At 40.8% G+C, this 18439-nt stretch overlaps 1 protein-coding gene across 6 annotated transcripts in view; it reads right to left on the bottom strand.

Moving 5' to 3' along the window:
- COL23A1 (collagen type XXIII alpha 1 chain) overlaps nt 1-18439 on the bottom strand; it is a 311227-nt gene that overhangs the window by 76374 nt on the left and 216414 nt on the right. For 2 of the 6 annotated variants that reach the window (XM_083592229.1, XM_083592228.1), the window contains one exon: nt 15018-15044. The exons of the other annotated variants lie outside the window; for them this stretch is intronic. In XM_083592229.1, the coding sequence (XP_083448355.1) occupies nt 15018-15044 (27 nt within the window). The remainder of the gene's footprint in view (nt 1-15017; nt 15045-18439) is intronic. 6 annotated transcript variants of the gene reach the window in all.

Below are 18439 nucleotides of genomic sequence, written 5' to 3'. Positions count from 1 at the left end.
AAACAAAACAAATGTTAGTTCTGAAACATTTTTTTTTTTATCGTAATGGCATATGGTTTAGTAGAAGGAAATGCATTTAATGTGATTCAGAGATGGCCATAGTGTGCATGTCCCAGGCAACGTATCAGACTGAAGTCATAAAGCCATGCTGATAACTTGCCCTCCCCCTCCAATGGAAGGTTTGCTCAGCACAGTGAACCTCTTTCCATAGGTTCCTCCTGAATGCTCTTGCAATATACTTTAATAGTATAACAATACATAATAAATACAGCACAATAAAAGGTCTGGGGAAATACTCCAGACTTTGCAGTATGAGGAGATTCTAATCCCGTAGGATAACTTCTGCATGCACTTCCTTCCCTGATCCCCTTGGTAGAAAGGTTGGCAATAAGCAAGAACAACAGACAAACAAATTTGCATTTATTTATTTAACACCCTGCCTTTATTTATTGCATTTAAAAAGGTAAAGGACCCCTGAGTGTTAAGTCCAGTCACGAACGACTCTGGGGTTGTGGCGCTCATTTTGCTTTACTGGCCGAGGGAGCCGACGTTTGTCTGCAGACAGTTTTTTCCGGGTCATGTGGCCAGCATGACTAAGCCGCTTCTGGTGAACCAGAGCAGCGCACGGAAATGCCGTTTACCTTCCCGACGGAGCGGTACCTATTTATCTACTTGCACTTGGACATGCTTTTGAACTGCTAGGTTGGCAGGAGCAGGGACTGAACAATGGGAGCTCACCCCGTCGCGGGGATTCGAACCGCCGACCTTCTGATCGGCAAGCCCTAGGCTCTGTGGTTTAGACCACAGTGCCACCGGCATATTTATTGCATTTACTGGCTTTATATCTGACCTCTCCTCCAAGAACCTCCAGATGGCATACATAGTTCATTTCCTCTCCATTCAATCCTCCTAGCAACACTGGGAGGTAGGTTAGGCTGAGAGACTGCGACTGGCCCAAGGTGAGCTTCATGACTGAGTGGGCAAATAAACTCTGGTCTCCCAGGTCCTAGTTTGACACTTTCTCCCAGTAGGCGGCTCACAACATGAATTAAAAACAGGTGTAGCTAAAAGACACGTCAATCAGTTATCAATATTAAACCAAAAAAAGTTACCATATTAAAAATAGTACCAAAGCATAACTTGTAACCATTTCAAAAGAACAGCAAGGGGAGAAGAAAATATACACCACCCATGATTCAGAGACTCCACTGCGATGGCCAGTTAGAGGCCAAAGGCCTGTCTAAACAACAAAAAAAGTATTTGCCAGCCAGTGATAGGAAAGCATAGAGGGGTGTCAGCAGTTACATAATCAGAAATGCCAAGAAGCTGACATCTACAATAAACTTTAAAAGTCAGTCCTTGGTTTATTATGCACTGAATCAGCTATTGTATACCTGAGGTATACAACAACTGAACACAACAAGCATTTGCTCTGGACCTGTGTTGTGTCCCTGGCCCAGAGGTGGCAGCAGTATCAGGAAGTGCATGCCCCTTTGAAAGAGTAGCTCCACCTGCAGGACGAGGAGATCACAGAGCTCTGCACTGAAGAACTGCTGCAACATCTGGATTTTGAAACCAGTACATCAAATTATCTGACTAAGCAACCTGAATTGTCCGGTGAATCAAATCTTTGTGTGAGACATCCATGGATTGGTTAAGAAGATACAAAACTCTGTAGATCTGCAAAGCTACAGTGAAAATATGATTCTTTTCAGTGCTCTTTAGTCCCTAATTATGAGGTTTGTGGCAGGACCCAAGATACAAGGGTTCTGTAGCTCATAGAAGCAACTTGCCTTTCTCCTGGAACTGCATTTAACGGTCCAGGTTCATGTGCTCACCTCACCATCCTTTGAGTCTATCAGTTTCTGAAGTAACGCAGGCAGCTGTAATGAGATCTTTCCCTGTTCTCACTGGAAAATAGCAATGCTTCTGCTACCATCATTCACTTACACTCAATGGTAGCACAGCTTCTTGCTTTTTGCCATCTGTCCCATAATTGCAGAAACTTTTGATTCATTCAAACTCTTGATTCATTCAAACTGAGACTGTAAGATGTCACGGTGTACTGAAAAAAAGTGTGCAAAAAGGCCTGGAAACAATCCTGCATAACTGATGAATACTGAAAATATGAACATTGTCTCTGCAGCAATTATTATTTAGTAGTCCGGAATAGGACTGTGTTTGAAAGAAAATTGGTTTGAAGTCCATATCGCGATATTGGTTTCATCTTTCTTGACCTGGAAATATATCACGAATCATGATGTGTGTTAGGGGTGGGCAATCAATCAATCAATCAATCAATCAATCAATATACCCTGCCCATTTGGCTGGGTTTCCAAAACTGGTTTCAAGTCCATATCATGATATTGATTTCATAATTTTTGACCTGGCAATGTATTGTGAATCATGATGTGTGTGTGTGTGCGCACACTATGCAAAAAGCACAATGTGGGAAAAACCATGAAGCCGGCCATTGCCTCTACACAGCTCCATTCTTATTTCAGATGTGATATATTACAAATATATCCAAATATGATCCAATTTTATCAATGAAATGATGTTAAAAGTTTATCTGCACAATATATTAAAGTTAGCCATGCTGATTAAGAAATTCTGTACGATTTCTTAACTCCATTCCATATCCTCTGAACTCTCTGCCTGTCCTTTCACTGATTGGCATTGACTGATATGCTTGATTTTACAAAAGAGCTTTACATGTGGGGTTGCCAGATTCTCTATGGCTGCCATTAGCTCACTCTTGATGGAACAGAGGAGCTGGGATAGGCTAGATGCTAAAGGGTTCTTGGGTTAGATTAAAATGTAAACTCTAAGGTTGTTAAAGAACTCATCTTATGTTAAAATGGTGTTTCCTTTCTAAAATAGTCTATATTTTTGATACCTACCTCTTAATTAATCTACTCCTTCTTGCCCTTCGGCAATGACAGCAGTCTAGTTGCAGTGTCAACTGTAGGACTACGTGGTGCCTAGCTATCCCACTGATTCAAGCTTTTGTTTTGTTTCTGCATCTGCTTTATATCTCTGCTGTGGCTGAACACTGCATCTAGATACAGATCAGTGCACAGAAGAGCTGGGAATTGCTATATTTTCAAGTAAACCCTTTCCTGAAATAACGGAACATAAGACTGTTGTCTTCTTGCAGCCCAAAAAGCACTAGAGGGCGCCTTTAAGCTTAGGAAAAATGTGTAAGGTAGAAAAAGAAGAAAGACACACAAACACACAGAAGCTTTTGACTCAAAACAGGATAAATGAGTTGTTTTGTAAGGCCACTATAAAAAATATACAACATGGACAACCCCATGCATAAGCCATAGTGCACTACACAAGTAACTCTCAGTACCTACAGGTATGGATATTTTCCTATCTATGTAGGAAAGAATCCCAAGTTTGTTAGTGCTAAGGACCAAGATTAGCCAAAATGCTTGCATCTTTAATTACGGGGAGAGGAATACTATGTATTATGTGGAAAGCTCAACTAGGTATGGCTAGAAAGAGTCTTGTCTACCAGCTCTGGGATTCCCTGCTGCAGAAGGTGGTTTCTTATTTCTCCTAGACACTTCTAAGTAGCACTGGTAAGACTGTAATTTCTTTTCCCAGTGTAGATTGCTGAGCTTTCCACTAGGGATCTTTATCAGCTGCAGTGGGCAATTCTCTAACTAGCAAAACACCCAAAATATAAACTCAAGCTCTGCTTATGTCGGTGGGGTTTAGACCATGTACTTGAATTCTTTACTAAAGTGGAGCCAAGTTATGCCTAAATCTCAGTGAGGTGCTTGGGCCGGTAAATGTCTTCCAAATATAGAGCCTGTCACTTTTATTATGCTGACTCGTACTTCGTTACTCAAATAGTTCAACGGGGCCGCTCCAAGATGGTAAAAGGTTAAGCAAGGTGAGGGTATCAAATTTGGTTCCTTAAGGAGGCTGATCTATTCCTTTCTGCCCCTACAAGCAGTCCAAAGAAAACACTTTCAAAGCTACTGCTTTGAGACAAAGTACAAGTTCTGCCTCTTCCCTTTGTCACCTGATCATTACCATACAACCAGGATACTGCTGCACATGATATTTTTAATACTGCACTTTAGCTCAATATGAATTCTAATTCTATGTCCTTTTGGGGTGGAATATTCTAAATGTCCATAGGACTGTAGATAAGCTAATATCACCTGCTCCCCAAGAATCATGGAGCCAAATAAATTCTAGAACCGAGAACCAGTGGTTAGAGTGTTAGTGTAGGACCTGCGAGGCCAGGATTCAAATCCCCACTGGGTGCCATTGGGCCAGTCACTGCCTCTCAGCCTAACCTACCTCACAGAATTGTTGTGGGGATTAAGTGAAGGAGAAGAGAACCATGTACCCCACCTTGAGCTCCTTGGTAAAAAAGGGGGGATATAAATGCAGCAAACAAACAAATTTCCAGTTCTCTGGGTTCATATCTGTTGATAAGCTGGTGCACCTTGGAATAGGAAATTGACATATTTGACCCTACTTTATTATAAAAGGTTTTTTAAAAAAAATACTAGGGATAACAAGCCAATAATTACAATAGGTAATGTACATTATACAGACAATTTAAAAATCACAATGTGCTAGTACTACACTGTCTTTCGAACACTATACAAAGTCTTCAGTTTTGATTTTCAGGGTGGGGGTGGGGAATCAATAACGGTTCATCTAGCTCTAAGTTCATGAGTAACGTTCTCCTTTTAAACATATTATGGGAATGATTCCATCCCAGCAGGTGCAGTACTCATACAGAGAGGAATTATCATAGGACTCAGTGCAGCCCTGTTTTCTCCGTACTTGGCACATACAAAGACAAGTAAGAAGGGCTGGACAGGAATAAGAGGTATGGAAAGAAACTCCAAATACTTGTACAGTGGTACCTCGGGTTAAGAACTTAATTCGTTCTGGAGGTCCGTTCTTAGCCTGAAACTGTTCTTACCCTGAGGTACCACTTTAGCTAATGGGGCCTCCCGCTGCCGCTGCGCCGCTGCTGCACAATTTCTGTTCTCATCCTGAAGCAAAGTTCTTAAACCGAGGTACTATTTCTGGGTTAGGGGAGTCTGTAACCTGAAGCGTCTGTAACCTGAGGTACCACTGTAATTACTTGGTGTGCTTATTGCACACACACACACACAAAAAATTATGTGCATGAATTGGAGAAATTTGGTTCTTTTGAGCCCTATGGAAATCCCTCTGCTTGCGGATGCTAGGCTGTACTTGAATTTGCCTAGTGATTTTGCCCACAATTAAAAATAACTGGACATTAAATAACTGATGCAGAAGGGCTGAATCTAAGGAATGAGTCTACACAACTGCATGGATAGACTACGCAGTCTTTTAACAACACAAAACTTCTCGTTATGTCTTCCTCCTTGTACAGCTGTTTAATTCTGAATACATAGAACAATTTGTTGTGTGTGTGGGGGGGTTATTACGTTTTCTAGGAGAAAGCACATAACACTTTACCACTTGCTATGTGTACCTAAGCTCAAACAAAACTGCTTACATTCAAACTAGCTATGAGTATGCTTCCTTGCCAGGATGTAATCTCTATTTCACTATAAAAATAGAGTGGCTGTTTCTATATATAAAAAAGTTTATGTTTGGTGCACCATTCTAAATGCTTAGCTCTTTTACTAACTAACAGAAATAATACGCTGATAAAGTTTCATTTTACCTATAGGAATACGACAGATTTTGAATGTAGTCTGGCAAATTACTCAGTGTGTTGGCTAGAGTCCCTTTGCTGGGAGTACAAAACTGGCTCTTAACTCAACTAGGTTTCATATATATTCTGAGGCCCAGAGACCACTGGAAGAAAGAACTCCATCCGGCCAGGAGGTCAGTGGGAGGATACAGAAATCCTCATCTGGGACATAGTACCAATTTGATGCACTGCCTCAGCTCCAGACCATATTCAGCAAAAGCACATCATTAAGATACTTGGAGATACTCCATGAAAGCTTTTCCACCTGCCTTCTGCATTAAAAAAGTAAAGGACCCCTGACCATTAGGTCCAGTCGTGACCGACTCTGGGGTTGCGGCGCTCATCTCACTTTATTGGCTGAGGGAGCCGGCGTACAGCTTCCAGGTCATGTGGCCAGCATGACTAAGCCGCTTCTGGCAAACCAGAGCAGCACACGGAAACGCAATTTCCCTTCCCGCCGGAGCGGTACCTATTTATCTACTTGCACTTTGATGTGCTTTCAAACTGCTAGGTTGGCAGGAGCAGGGACTGAGCAATGGGAGCTCACCCCGTCGCGCGGGGATTCAAACCACCGACCTTCTGATCGGCAAGTCCTAGGCTCTGTGGTTTAACCCACAGTGCCACCCACATCCCTTCATTTCATTCTGGTATTCTGGTATAATATTTAATCATTATTTGGTGCATGCAGAGCCTTAACTTTCTGATTTATTTTTAAGGTCACTGCATAAATGTGTAATCAAACAAATAAATCTATTGCAGAAAGCATTGGGAAAAACTTGCTCATGAGAACCCTGCGTGTTTAGAGAATTGCAGTCTAATTCTGAGTAGCTCCAAAATATATCACCACAAACTAAAGTAAAAAGCAGCACTCTATATATGTTCCTGTTCATCTTATTGTTCTGTTATGAGCATTGGCAGAAAAAAGTCCAATTCTGAATGTTCTCCAGTCTTAGAGCTGCCTATTCCTGGGGGAAGCATTGCCAGAATCATGTGACTTGGTGAACTGTAAGTAATCTGGCAATTTCCTCATCCTATCAGAAGGAGTGAAGTGTTCTGAGGCTGCATGTTTAGCTAGGATGAAGATTAAAAACAAAACAAAACATACTTTGACTAAGCTGCTTCTGGCGAACCAGAGCAGCGCATGAAACGCCGTTTACCTTCCCACCAGAGTGGTACCTATTTATCTACTTGCATTTTGACATGCTTTCGAACTGCTAGGTGGGCAGGAGCAGGGACTGAGCATCGGGAGCTCACCCCATCGCGCGGGGATTCGAACCACCGACCTTCTGATCGGCAAGTCCTAGGTTCTGTGGTTTAACCCACAGCGCTGCCCACATTAAGAGAAAGCAAATCCAAGAAGATCAAGATCATGACTAAGGTTTCTGTCACAATCAGGGATCAGTACCTGAATACATACGCTCTCACACAAACACAAACACAAACACATTCATTGAACACTTGTTTCAAAAGTTAGATACTATAAGAGAATAAGGATGATAAATATTTTAAGGCAAGTTTACATCATAATAATTCATTGTTAAGAAGAAATATTAGATAATTTTTGCTCCTTGACCCTTTGTTCTTTCTTGAGGTACTCATACTTCTCCTGAGATGGTACATCCAGTTAGCAAATGTGCACCTTCATCTTGCCCACCATGACTAAGTAAGGTGTGTGTGTGTGTGTGCAGAACACACATCCTCACAGCAGACCTTTCTTAACCTGCCCCTTCTTAAAACTGGGTTACACGTGTCATTAGGACACTGGATAACACTGAAGAAGATAAGATTACTGCCCAGCATTTCTAGTAAACATAGAAACCGCATCACCTCCACTTATCTTTTAAAAAACTACATTCAAAGTACAGTGGTTATGGCCTGGACGTGACAAGCCCAGCTTCAAATTCAGCTCCATGCAACATATTTCCCATCCCTGGGTCTAATAAATTACTGTAGAGTGCCTTTCTCTTATGGTCAAAACACCTCATTTTTCAACTTCATCTTTTTTTATCCCCCCAAAGAGCAGGATCTACTATTGCATCCTATTGCTCCGGAGTCTCACCTCACTGGATCATCACCTTGTCACCTCACTGGATCACGACCCTTGTGAGCGAGGCCGTCGGGAATCTTATACTCCCAGCAGGGTCACTCAAACTCAGAACGCAAGGGAGAAATGTGCTAAGAGGAAGGCACGCCTGGCAAATCCACACCGTGATCAACTCCTGCCCGGGAACCAATGTCCCCACTATGGAAAGATGTGTGGGTCCAGAATTGGCCTCCACAGTCACTTATGGACTCATTGTTAAAACCATGTTTACGGAAGACAATCTTACTCAGCTGCGAGTGATCGCCAAAGAAGAAGCAGCAGCTCCTGAGTAACATGTGCATTAAACTGGTTGTTGCAGAACCCCAATAAAGTGGTGCCCCAGGTACTTTTCTGATGACAAGGTCAATTCTACTCACTCCAAGCTACATACTGCAGGTGTTGGAGAGAAACATTTTGCTTAATCTTATTTTATCCTATTTATAGCAAAATACATCTCCACATAAACTTTGAATCCTTCGTTTTTTATCCCCCCCCCACACATGGAACCCTCTTTCAGCAAGTTTATTCAGTCTTCCATCATATTGGAAATCATTTCCTGCTTGTTAACACACCACATTGACAACTCCCCACTGCCTGCTGGACACATGAGATCTAATGGTGGTCTGCATTCTGCAATTGCTTTTTTAAAGCTTTTGTTGAGAAACTTTTAATTTAAATATAATGGGTACTGAAATCTGTTCTCACATTGCAATGATATTGTGAGTCCCAATATTTCCCAACTGTGCATGACCTAATTGCAGTTCTTGAAGGATTGACTTGACAGACTTCAGACACAGAGACACTGTTTGGAGGTCACCAATGTGTGCAGGGATACCAGAAAGCAGTAAATTGAACTCAAGTGGTTTTCATTCTGCGGGGCACGGAGAGGAGCAGGCAAGGTCACTAACCTTCCAACCCTATTCCCTGTAATTAAAATCCAATCAGACCTTTAGATTGATTCAAAGTGCTTCTTGGTGAGTCCCGGGGGGATTCAGGGACGCAAGACACAAGGAAAACACTTTTTGCTTCTCAGCAGTTGCAAGAACATTGGAAAACGAAAATACATTTGGTGATAGGCAATGGAGAAAGGGAGGAGAAAAAGGGAAGAGAATGGTTTTACTCTGTTTGACAAAAGCCGTTCTCATAAATATAGTTCTAGGATGAAGCACAGTAAGTTGTTGCTTTCTCTTCCAAGCCTTTTGCAGAGTTTTCTCATTTCCAGTTCTAAACCAAATTGCAAGATGAAAGCAAACCATATCCCAAAATGTACTTGTGGTATGTGTATGGTGGGCATACACCACCCATTTGTGGTGGGGTTTCCTTTTAATTAGTGCTTTACTGTTGTATTTGTGTGTTAGTTTTCAGTTTCTCCGGGTGGTTTTTGTTGTTATTTTGGATTTGTTTTCTTTTTGTCTTGCAATTTGTTTTTAAAATGGGGAACGAGTACTGAAACAGAACTGTCTTATACTGCTATCTTCTTCTACAAAGAAAGAAAGGAAAATCCTGCATTAAAAAACTCAGAATTTTCTCATTATTGACCCGAAACAACTTTGCACTGGTAATGCTGTTTTGTGTAAAGTAAAAAGGTTGCTTTTGAATTATTTGGTTGTGAGCATAGATTTATTTGCAGGTGGACAGCTGGTGTCTCAAGAGCTAGTTGAAGATCCTAAAAGAAATTCCATGAATGGGCAAAGATGGTTGGTTTTTACTACCTAGAACACACACAAGATACTTGAGTATGGACTAGAAAGAGACATTTGCTGCCCAAGACAAAGGAGAAGATGATGCCTGCCCATTGCACAACAACCAATAAGACAGGCAGGTGACTCTTACTTCAATGCTGGTGATGAGGCAAAGTTCTCCACTGTACCTAGGCAGCAGGCTAACTTTGCAATCAAATATATATCTTAAAAATAACTTAAATTGCCAGTTCTCTCTCCTTAGAAGGAAACAGGTACTTCAGCAGCTGCATCTGGATCTTCCCATAGCTTTCGGAAGCAGGGAGCCGCATGCACTTAATATTATTTCTCCTTTCCACCATAACCATTTATGATACATTTTTACACAACACATGAATCCAACAAAGAAGATAAGAAGAGTTTGGATTTGATATCCCGCTTTATCACTACCCTAAGGAGTCTCAAAGCCACTAACAACCTCCTTTCCCTTCCTCCTCCACAACAAACACTCTGTGAGGTGAGTGAGGCTGAGAGACTTCAGAGAAGTGTGACTGGCCCAAGGTCACCCAGCAGCTGCATGTGGAAGAGCAGGAAGCGAACCCGGCTCACCAGATTACGAGTCCACCGCTCTTAACCACTACACCACACTGGCTCGTACATGCATACTATTCATAAAAACTGGTCAGTAGGCCTACTGTCACGCTTAATCAATGAGGTGCTTCTCTGTACAACCTTTAGAATAATTATATATTTCAGGGTAGGTAAGAATTCTCTGTTAAATATGTGAATAATGACTACACACTGGCAAAAAATAACATTAAACAGGAAGAATATAATAAAGTTTAATGAAACAGAAATCACTAGGCTAGTTCACTATAAAACATCCAAACAGATTTTAATTGGGAAAACAACTTGTTTCCTTCCCTTTTTGCTTTGTGATGCTTTTCCCCCCAGAAGCAGCAATGGGAAGGTCCTCCTTCAGTTGGCAGAATCCAGGAGCAATGAGACCTGTGTTCATTTTCTTCTTGGTTGCTACTTGTTAGGGGGAAATACCGTGGGCCTGCCTGTATTTTGGTACTGGCGAGGATTAGGTCTGACAGGAGGAAACTTGTAATGTTGAAAAAGCATATAACGTAGCTTGGAAGGGCAGGCATTCCACAGCCTCAGGGCTGTCATGGAGAAAGCCCTCACATATGCTACCACTGCCTGAACTTCACCAGGGCCTCTTCGTGGAGAGACATGTTAATATGGGTGGAGTCTCTCCACCCAGATATTTGTGGCCCAAGTCATTTAAGGCTTCGTATGTTAAATATGGTCCTTGATTGAGGCTTGGAAGTAAAGTGATGAGTAGGTCAGATCTTTTAAGGCTGGCATAATATGTGTCTGGCTGGTGACGCCCATTAGGACCCTAGCTGCTGCATTCTGATCTAGCTGCAGCCTCTGTAGTATCTATAAGGGGAGCTCCACAAAGAACGCATTACAAGTGTCCAAACAAGAGGTTACAAGAGCATGTGTTACTGTAGCTGGACTTTCTCTATCCTGGAAAAACCTGGCTGGAGAACCAGCCATACCTGCAGATAGGCACTCCTATCCACTAAAGCCACCTGGGCCTCAAGTGACAACACTAGACACAGGAGGATCTTTCCTCCCATGGCAAACTCCTGATCTGGATTAGCCCCCCTCAGCTTTACCTCCTATTTACAGATTTTTTTTTAAAAAAATATTGCACAATTGCTAATTGCATGAATGGTGTCACATTTAGCTCTCAATTATAGTTCTCATTTGATTCCCTAAAATAATCACACAGTTGGAGTCTTCGATAGGGGAGATACATAAGCTGAAGTCGGGGCAGGGCCTCTCTGTTGCTGCAACTGCCTTATTGGGCGCACACCTAGGAGTAGCTGAGAGATGCTGGACTGATAGACACACTCTTCCCTAACTTGCAAGTATAATTTTGACAATAAAGAGTTAATTCCCCACTCTGAACATTCCGTACCCGATGGCGCTGTGACTGTCACATTTTATTCGATCTATCCACTTTCTTCTTCGAAGGACCATGCGATTGCATTCTTGTTTTGGCCACAATACCTGCTAATGCTTACTGTACTTTTAATAGCTATTTGAAGGCTGAAGCTAAATTGGTATCAGCTACGCTAGTGCTGGCAAGGATTATGATACTACCAGGATTAACTGGGCTGAAGAGAACTGAAGTGATTGGCAAGGCAGCCAATGGGTAGCATTATTAGAATGTAAGTGTGTAAAACATCAGTTCCACCCACAGGAATTTATCAAATGTTGTCATACCAGCAGAAGTGGGATACAGTGGTACCTTGGGTTAAGTACTTAATTCATTCCGGAGGTCCGCTTTTAACCTGAAATTCTTCTTAACCTGAAGCACCACTTTAGCTAATGGGGCCTCCTGCTGCTGCTGCGCCACCTGAGCACGATTTCTGTTCTCATCCTGAAGCAAAGTTCTTAACCCGAGGTAATATTTCTGGGTTAGTGGAGTCTGTAACCTGAAGCGTATGTAACCCGAGGTACCACTGTACTTCTCTCTCTTTCATATTTCTTAGGCTGTCATGCCCAAGTGCAGTGATCAAACTACAGAGAGGAAGGAGAAATCTTCAACTCCTTAGTACATGTGAGGTTTTAACCTCTTGCACTCAACTGTGGTCCCAAGACAAATCAGGTCACTGCACCTGTAATTGGGACTTCCCAAAAAGGATCTGTTGTTTTATGTCAGGGTTTGCCAACCTATTACCTGTGAAGGCATTGCCTTACCCCCAGGCAAGGCCCCCAGACTGAGCTTTTTATTGTGTTTTGTTTTGTTTTATTTTATTGTAAGTATCTAGTCCTCCTAGAAAGAAAGTCATAAAGCAAAATGTGCAGGTACCCTTCTAAGCATTTTCTCTGAAATAGTCAGCTTGGCTGTTCCTGCCTGTCACAGTGTTTTTACCCGCTGTATGAAGTCAGAGCTATGACTGATAAGTTGAGTTGTTTGGACACCAGGAAATGGCTGGACACCCTGGGGATCTAAAGAGTTATGGTCCCCTTGCTTACTGCACTTTTCCTGCTTCTTTCTTTTCTAGTCCTTGGAATCTCCCTTTGTTTTTCCTCAGCAACCAGGATGCATCTTTCCTGTGTCCCTAGAAGTTATTTTCTGCAAATACAACTCTCCTCTCAAAATGTGAAAACTTTGCAGAGGTTTAGGAATGTTTCCTGGTGTGCAGGAAGTACAGGCCAGGCAGTCGTTATGGATTCACTGTATAGTAAACTTAGAGCACAATGAAATCCATGTCTACTCAAAAGTCTGTGGTCATTTATGACTGGTGCGCACAGTACTCTCTCAAAATTTGAAATGTGCCCACTGGTCCAAAAAGGTTGGTGGAGTTGTTATGTCCCTCTACCTCAATGGAGATCTTGTAGTCACACTGAAAACAAAGCTAATAGTGGAGCCTTAAAATGGAGTTTCTCAACTGTGCTCATGGAATACTACATACCAGTTTGAGTCCAGGGGAAGTAATTTGATGCTTGCCAAGGACAATAATGGATCATTTGCTCTGGAACAAAGGGTGAGCCCAGGAATGAATTTTAATGTGCCAGTATCCAAGCATCCCCCCACTGAGGACAGATTATAAATGTATTACAGACCCATTGGTATGTAACTATAGGGGATTAGTACATTCCAACATTTCCTGTTTGCAGGGGATTGTGACTAAAAATAGAGCTAAGACTGCAAGAAATAAGCTTTTTTAAAAACACAAACACACACACACACACACGATTAGAGTAGTCAGTAAGAGTATTTCTACGGCCCATGCTAATTCATAAATGAGCATTCAAATTCCTAGCGACTATATTTAAGCAGACCACTTAGAACAAACCCTGTTTGCCTAATCTTTAATAAATTACATTCTTAGCGCCTGAAAGCCAAGAAGGTTTTTACACAAGTTGGTACCTATTTTTTTGCTTTTGCCCTTCGCAGAACTCCACCCAGTAGGTAAATCTTTGCTACTTCTATAGCTGGTCCAGCTTTTCTCTTATCTAGAATGCTCATTTACGCTCTATATTTGTCTTTAATACAGACATCACCAGAAGTGTTTCTCCTCTTAGGACCACACCCACCCACCCACCACTCACATTATCAGTAATTAATTGCTACACTTAATTGCTTCTCATGCTATGCCAATGTAATGAATGGGAAAAAGAGCTAGGAGCATGCCGCTTGTTCTTTAAAAACCCTCAAACAAAAGTAGTGTATTTGTACAGTGTTTACAGAGGAAGAATACACCACCGTCTGATTTTAACCTTAAAAAATGGCATGCAGGTATGTAAAAAGGAAGTAACCTTGCTAATGTTTGCTTCAACAGACTTTTTTTTATTGCTACATGATGTTGTCATACTGGAGTACTAAAATGACAAACGTGTCTGCCTCTAATAGTGCAATCGTATAATCAACTCAGAAATCAGGCAGAGATAACCCGGAGCTACTTCCAGGTAAAATGCACTTGGAACTGCACCCTAAAGCTGAAAAAGTTATTAAATAAAACTAAACAAACAGTCATAAAAATTGCACAGGTACTGGGAAGGACTTAAGACACCTTTATCATTTCTATCACAGCATTATCAAATAGGTATTCGTGATAGCCATGCAACCACATTTCACACAGTAAAAACAGCAACGATAGATGCGTTATCTGGAAAACAAATTGCATTTCCCCAGATACAACTATGGTACATTACATGCTGGAAATTGTAATAATAATAATAATAATAATAATAATAATAATAATGTTCCAGCAATAGAAGCAAGATTTGAGAGAATATATCTGGAGTAGACAATACGTAACAAATGCCTATCAACTGATCTTGTGGCAAGGCAAATCCCAGATACTAGCCCTAACACATATTCATGTAAATGACTTCAAAAACACCCCAGCTGTTCTTTTCTTTAACAGCCAGATAAATAACTGTGCATTTGCTGTACTGTAATAATCTGTAGATCACAACTAAATATAAGCCTTTCTCTGTTTACAATTAAGCAAACGCTGAGATATCTCAACGGAAATCTGTTTCAGCACTGGCCTTCCTAAAAACAAACAAACAAACAAACCGAGCCAAACAGGCTTGTAATTCCTGTGTGAATGAAGACTTTGAGAATGCTTATTCTGTTTTTCTAAGATGCACATTCTGTTGCATGCACATGCCTTCCCCCTTACACTGGACAGAAGGTGGAAGCCTGTGCACGTGGGTGTTTCATGTAGCTTTGGATGAGATCCAAGACTGCCAACCTGCATTCTAGTTGCTCATCCACTAATGCCAATTAAATAAATTGCTACCAATGCATTTGGAAACAGCTCTTCAAAGATTTAATATTAAAACCTTAAAACTATGATAATGATTGAAGGGGGAAGGGGGAGGGGAGGGAGAGAGAGAGTGTGCTGACAGGGATAGTAAGAAGACTGAGGTTCAGAATGATGTGCAGTTTGGAGAAAAGATTACAATATAATGGGAAAGGCAAAGTTACCGGGTAACCAACTCGTCCTGACTGCCCCTGTGATATTAAATAAGGAAAACAATAAGATCAGTCAATTGCACTTAACAACAGCAAGGCATCATAGAATATAAAAAGTCAGGGGTTGATCTGAAAGGGAACAGAAGCTCTGCAGGGGACAACTCCTGTCCCCTGAGCAGCAGGAGAGCAGAACAGAGCTCATGTCTGGGTATAGTATATCCTTTTTAAATTTTTATCTGTGCAACAACCATATGAGGTAGACTGGGTTGTCAGATTGTGATCTGCCTAAGACCATTCTCCATTATGGGTAGTATTCAGCTAAGTTTTACTCAGAGTGCACCTATTGAAATTAATGGACTTAGTCATGTTCTTTAATTTCAATGGGTCTACACTGAGTAAAACTTAGTTGAATACCAGCAAAGATTTAAACTCTCGTCCTGCAGGCTTAGACCCAACACTGCATTAATCTGCATTAGTCCACATAGAACAATTTTTTCTAAGAGTAATTTTTCTACTAACAGGGGATACTTGATACAGTATATCTAAGAACTGAAAGCAGTGTAAAAACCCAAAATTCAGCTGAAAAGTAACCTTCAAGTGTCTCTGTTAGTTAATGCACATGGTGCTTTCCCCAAACATGCCCTCATGATCCCACTTGATTTTGTAGTCCTTAACGCATCACCATGTTCAAGTCACTAGGATCACACATAATCACCTTCATTGTTAAAAAACAATTGTAGCCAAATATTTGATTCTGTAGCTCTATGGTCATGCTGTTCAAGTGCAATTGGAATACTCATGGCGAACTTAGAGTGCAATTAGAGTACATGGGTGAATTTTGCCTCCCTGCTTTTTCTTCTTTTTGAGCTACAAGTGGACATCAGCTGGGGGGAGATGAGTCCTTCTCAGAGGGAGAGGAAGAGCAGCTTGCTTCCTTGACCCCTTTGCTTTGCCTTAGGCTGGCCCATTGCCTAATGTTGCTTCCAACCAGAGATATAAATTCTTTTCTGCAAATGTAAGGCAGCAAGAGCTGCATCTGTACAGCAGGGTCAGGTTACACTATGCAGTGTGTACATATAACAGAGGCATAAACCTATATTATTTATATATACATGCAGTAGTGGCATAAAAATGTATTAGCTGACACACTCTTTAATTCTATGCTGCGAAGTTCATGCCTCTTCTATTACAACCCTTGAGAAGGTCATGAGCCGAAGGGGAATATGCAAGTATTTTATGGGCATAAGTTTAATATGTATTTGGCATCTGGATCACTGAATGATATCTGGACAACAGTAACTCAGTTTACACCTTCAGACAAATGTTCTTCCAATTTTTTAAAGTTTCTGCCTGGTTCCATAGCCGAAATGCTTAATAAGAAACAACGGCTTTAAATAATGGAGCACTTTGATCCATTCAAAATTCTCCTCACACCAAACTGACCCATTGCGATAATTTTGCTTAGCAAAATAGGAACTCAGAACAAAATATAGGATTGGTTCTAGATATCTGAAGATTATCTGGGGCAGAGGCAATCCATGCACTCCTTACAGTACCTTTTCAAGCTGGCTCACTTCTTCTTACAATGGGTGACATTCAGATTAGAGGAACTCCTCATAAGAAAGGAAGGTTTAGAGATGACAATTGGTAGATGAGGGTGAAAAAGGAGAAAGAATATGTCTCTCCACTTATTTTATCTTTTTTCACCTGCTTTGTTCATGTCACCTCTAAAATGAGAGACATATGTCCACCTCTCACTACCAGAGGGAGTGCCTAGGGCCAACAGGCCTACCCATTTCTGTAACAGTAGTAGAGGTAGTAGTAATAGTAGTAGTGGTAATTGTAATAATAATACTGAAAACCCAATAATAATGGACTCAGTATGTACTATGCAGTTCAGAACTCTCCTGTGTCAGTGACCCTCCATACGCTCTACCTTACCATACAGAGTGTTTTATAATATTTTGTATGGTTGGTGCTAAATTATGAGAGCATGGTAAATATATTATTCAGGCTGCAGAAATTACCTACTCAGCATGTGACTTTAATATCCTCTGTAACCAGCTCTTTTGAAGCACTTTTGAACAGCATACTCATTCTGCAGACAGGATGGTCAGTCATCTAGTAGCCATAAATACTGAACCACAAAGCTTAATATTTAATATGTGAACCCAATTTATGGCAACTGAAAAGTAACAAGCAGCTTTGGTGGCATAGGGAGTGAAGAATGAATTTTCGGCATAGTATGATGCTTTATGGTATGTGTAGTAATGAATTCCTTATGGCTGAAGAAAGAAAATAAAGGGGGGCATGCTCAGAAGAAACCAATTGTCTTAAATGTAATGCTGTCCAAATACAAAAATATTGTGGACAGTAGAAGGACTTTGTCATTGTTGTAGTTAAGGCTTAGAAAGAAACTATGCTATGCAACTATGAAAAAGTATTATACGGAGGTAAATGAAAACCTTATTTAGGTGAAAAAGGCATATTTGCAATTCAGTCATAGTACATCAGTTCCAAATGAAACTGATTGGATGCAAAAATGGAATAAATCTTGCATGAACAGTCCAATTTAAAAAGTAAACAAACTGCACAGTGGAAGGAGTATCAGGGTCTGGTCTTGCAAGTAGCAATGGATGCAATCTAAAGCAACCAAGTACAGTCCTTTTAACATCTATGAAGCTCCTCATGGAAACACACCATGATAATTCACATGTGTTATTGATAGCTAAATTGGAACCCAATAAGGTTACATTTTCAGTTATAATATTATGAGGTATGGCAAGCAACAACATTTAATTATCTCCATGATTTTAAAAAAATCCAGTGAAAAGTTACTATAAACAAGTTGGCTACACTTTGTCTCTCATGAATTATCAGTGAGCACACATTGCAAATTCTATTGTAGCAGTTCCTGCAGAATTGGCTAAAAGACTCTAAACAGAGTGCCAAGCTGTCATATAGCCCAGCATAAATCCTCAGTGCAATGGTTTTAAAATGGGCTCCCACTGCCATAGTCAAATTCTACTAATAATTACCAGTGACCCACAAATTCCATGAAACCGGTAGATTAGTGCAGTATCTATATTTTAAAGCCTGAACTGGAGAGTACTTTGAGCAGATCTGTTTCAAAGAATCCAGTAGAATAAAATATACCACTAAAATATGTTTCTCATGAATTTTCTTTATAACATCCATCACTGGCTTAATGCTCATGCAGGATAACAAAGCACAGCAAGAACAAGTTTTCTACAACCTCCAATTTTTCTGCAGCAAACTCAAGAAGGAAAAAAAAAACGTTTAAACTCCTATTGCACGGCATGCCTAATGTTCAAGATACAACAGCAAATTTCAAAACTGGCACTTTGATAAATTAAATATCTGAAACCTCAAATCCAACCTCAAACAATTTAAAATTTATATTAGCCAGTGCT

This window comes from Podarcis filfolensis (genome assembly GCF_964270895.1).
Source record: "Podarcis filfolensis genome assembly, chromosome: 2".
Taxonomy (NCBI): domain Eukaryota; kingdom Metazoa; phylum Chordata; class Lepidosauria; order Squamata; family Lacertidae; genus Podarcis; species Podarcis filfolensis.
Note: the sequence above shows the minus strand (reverse complement) of the source record. Positions and strands in the feature narration are given on the sequence as shown.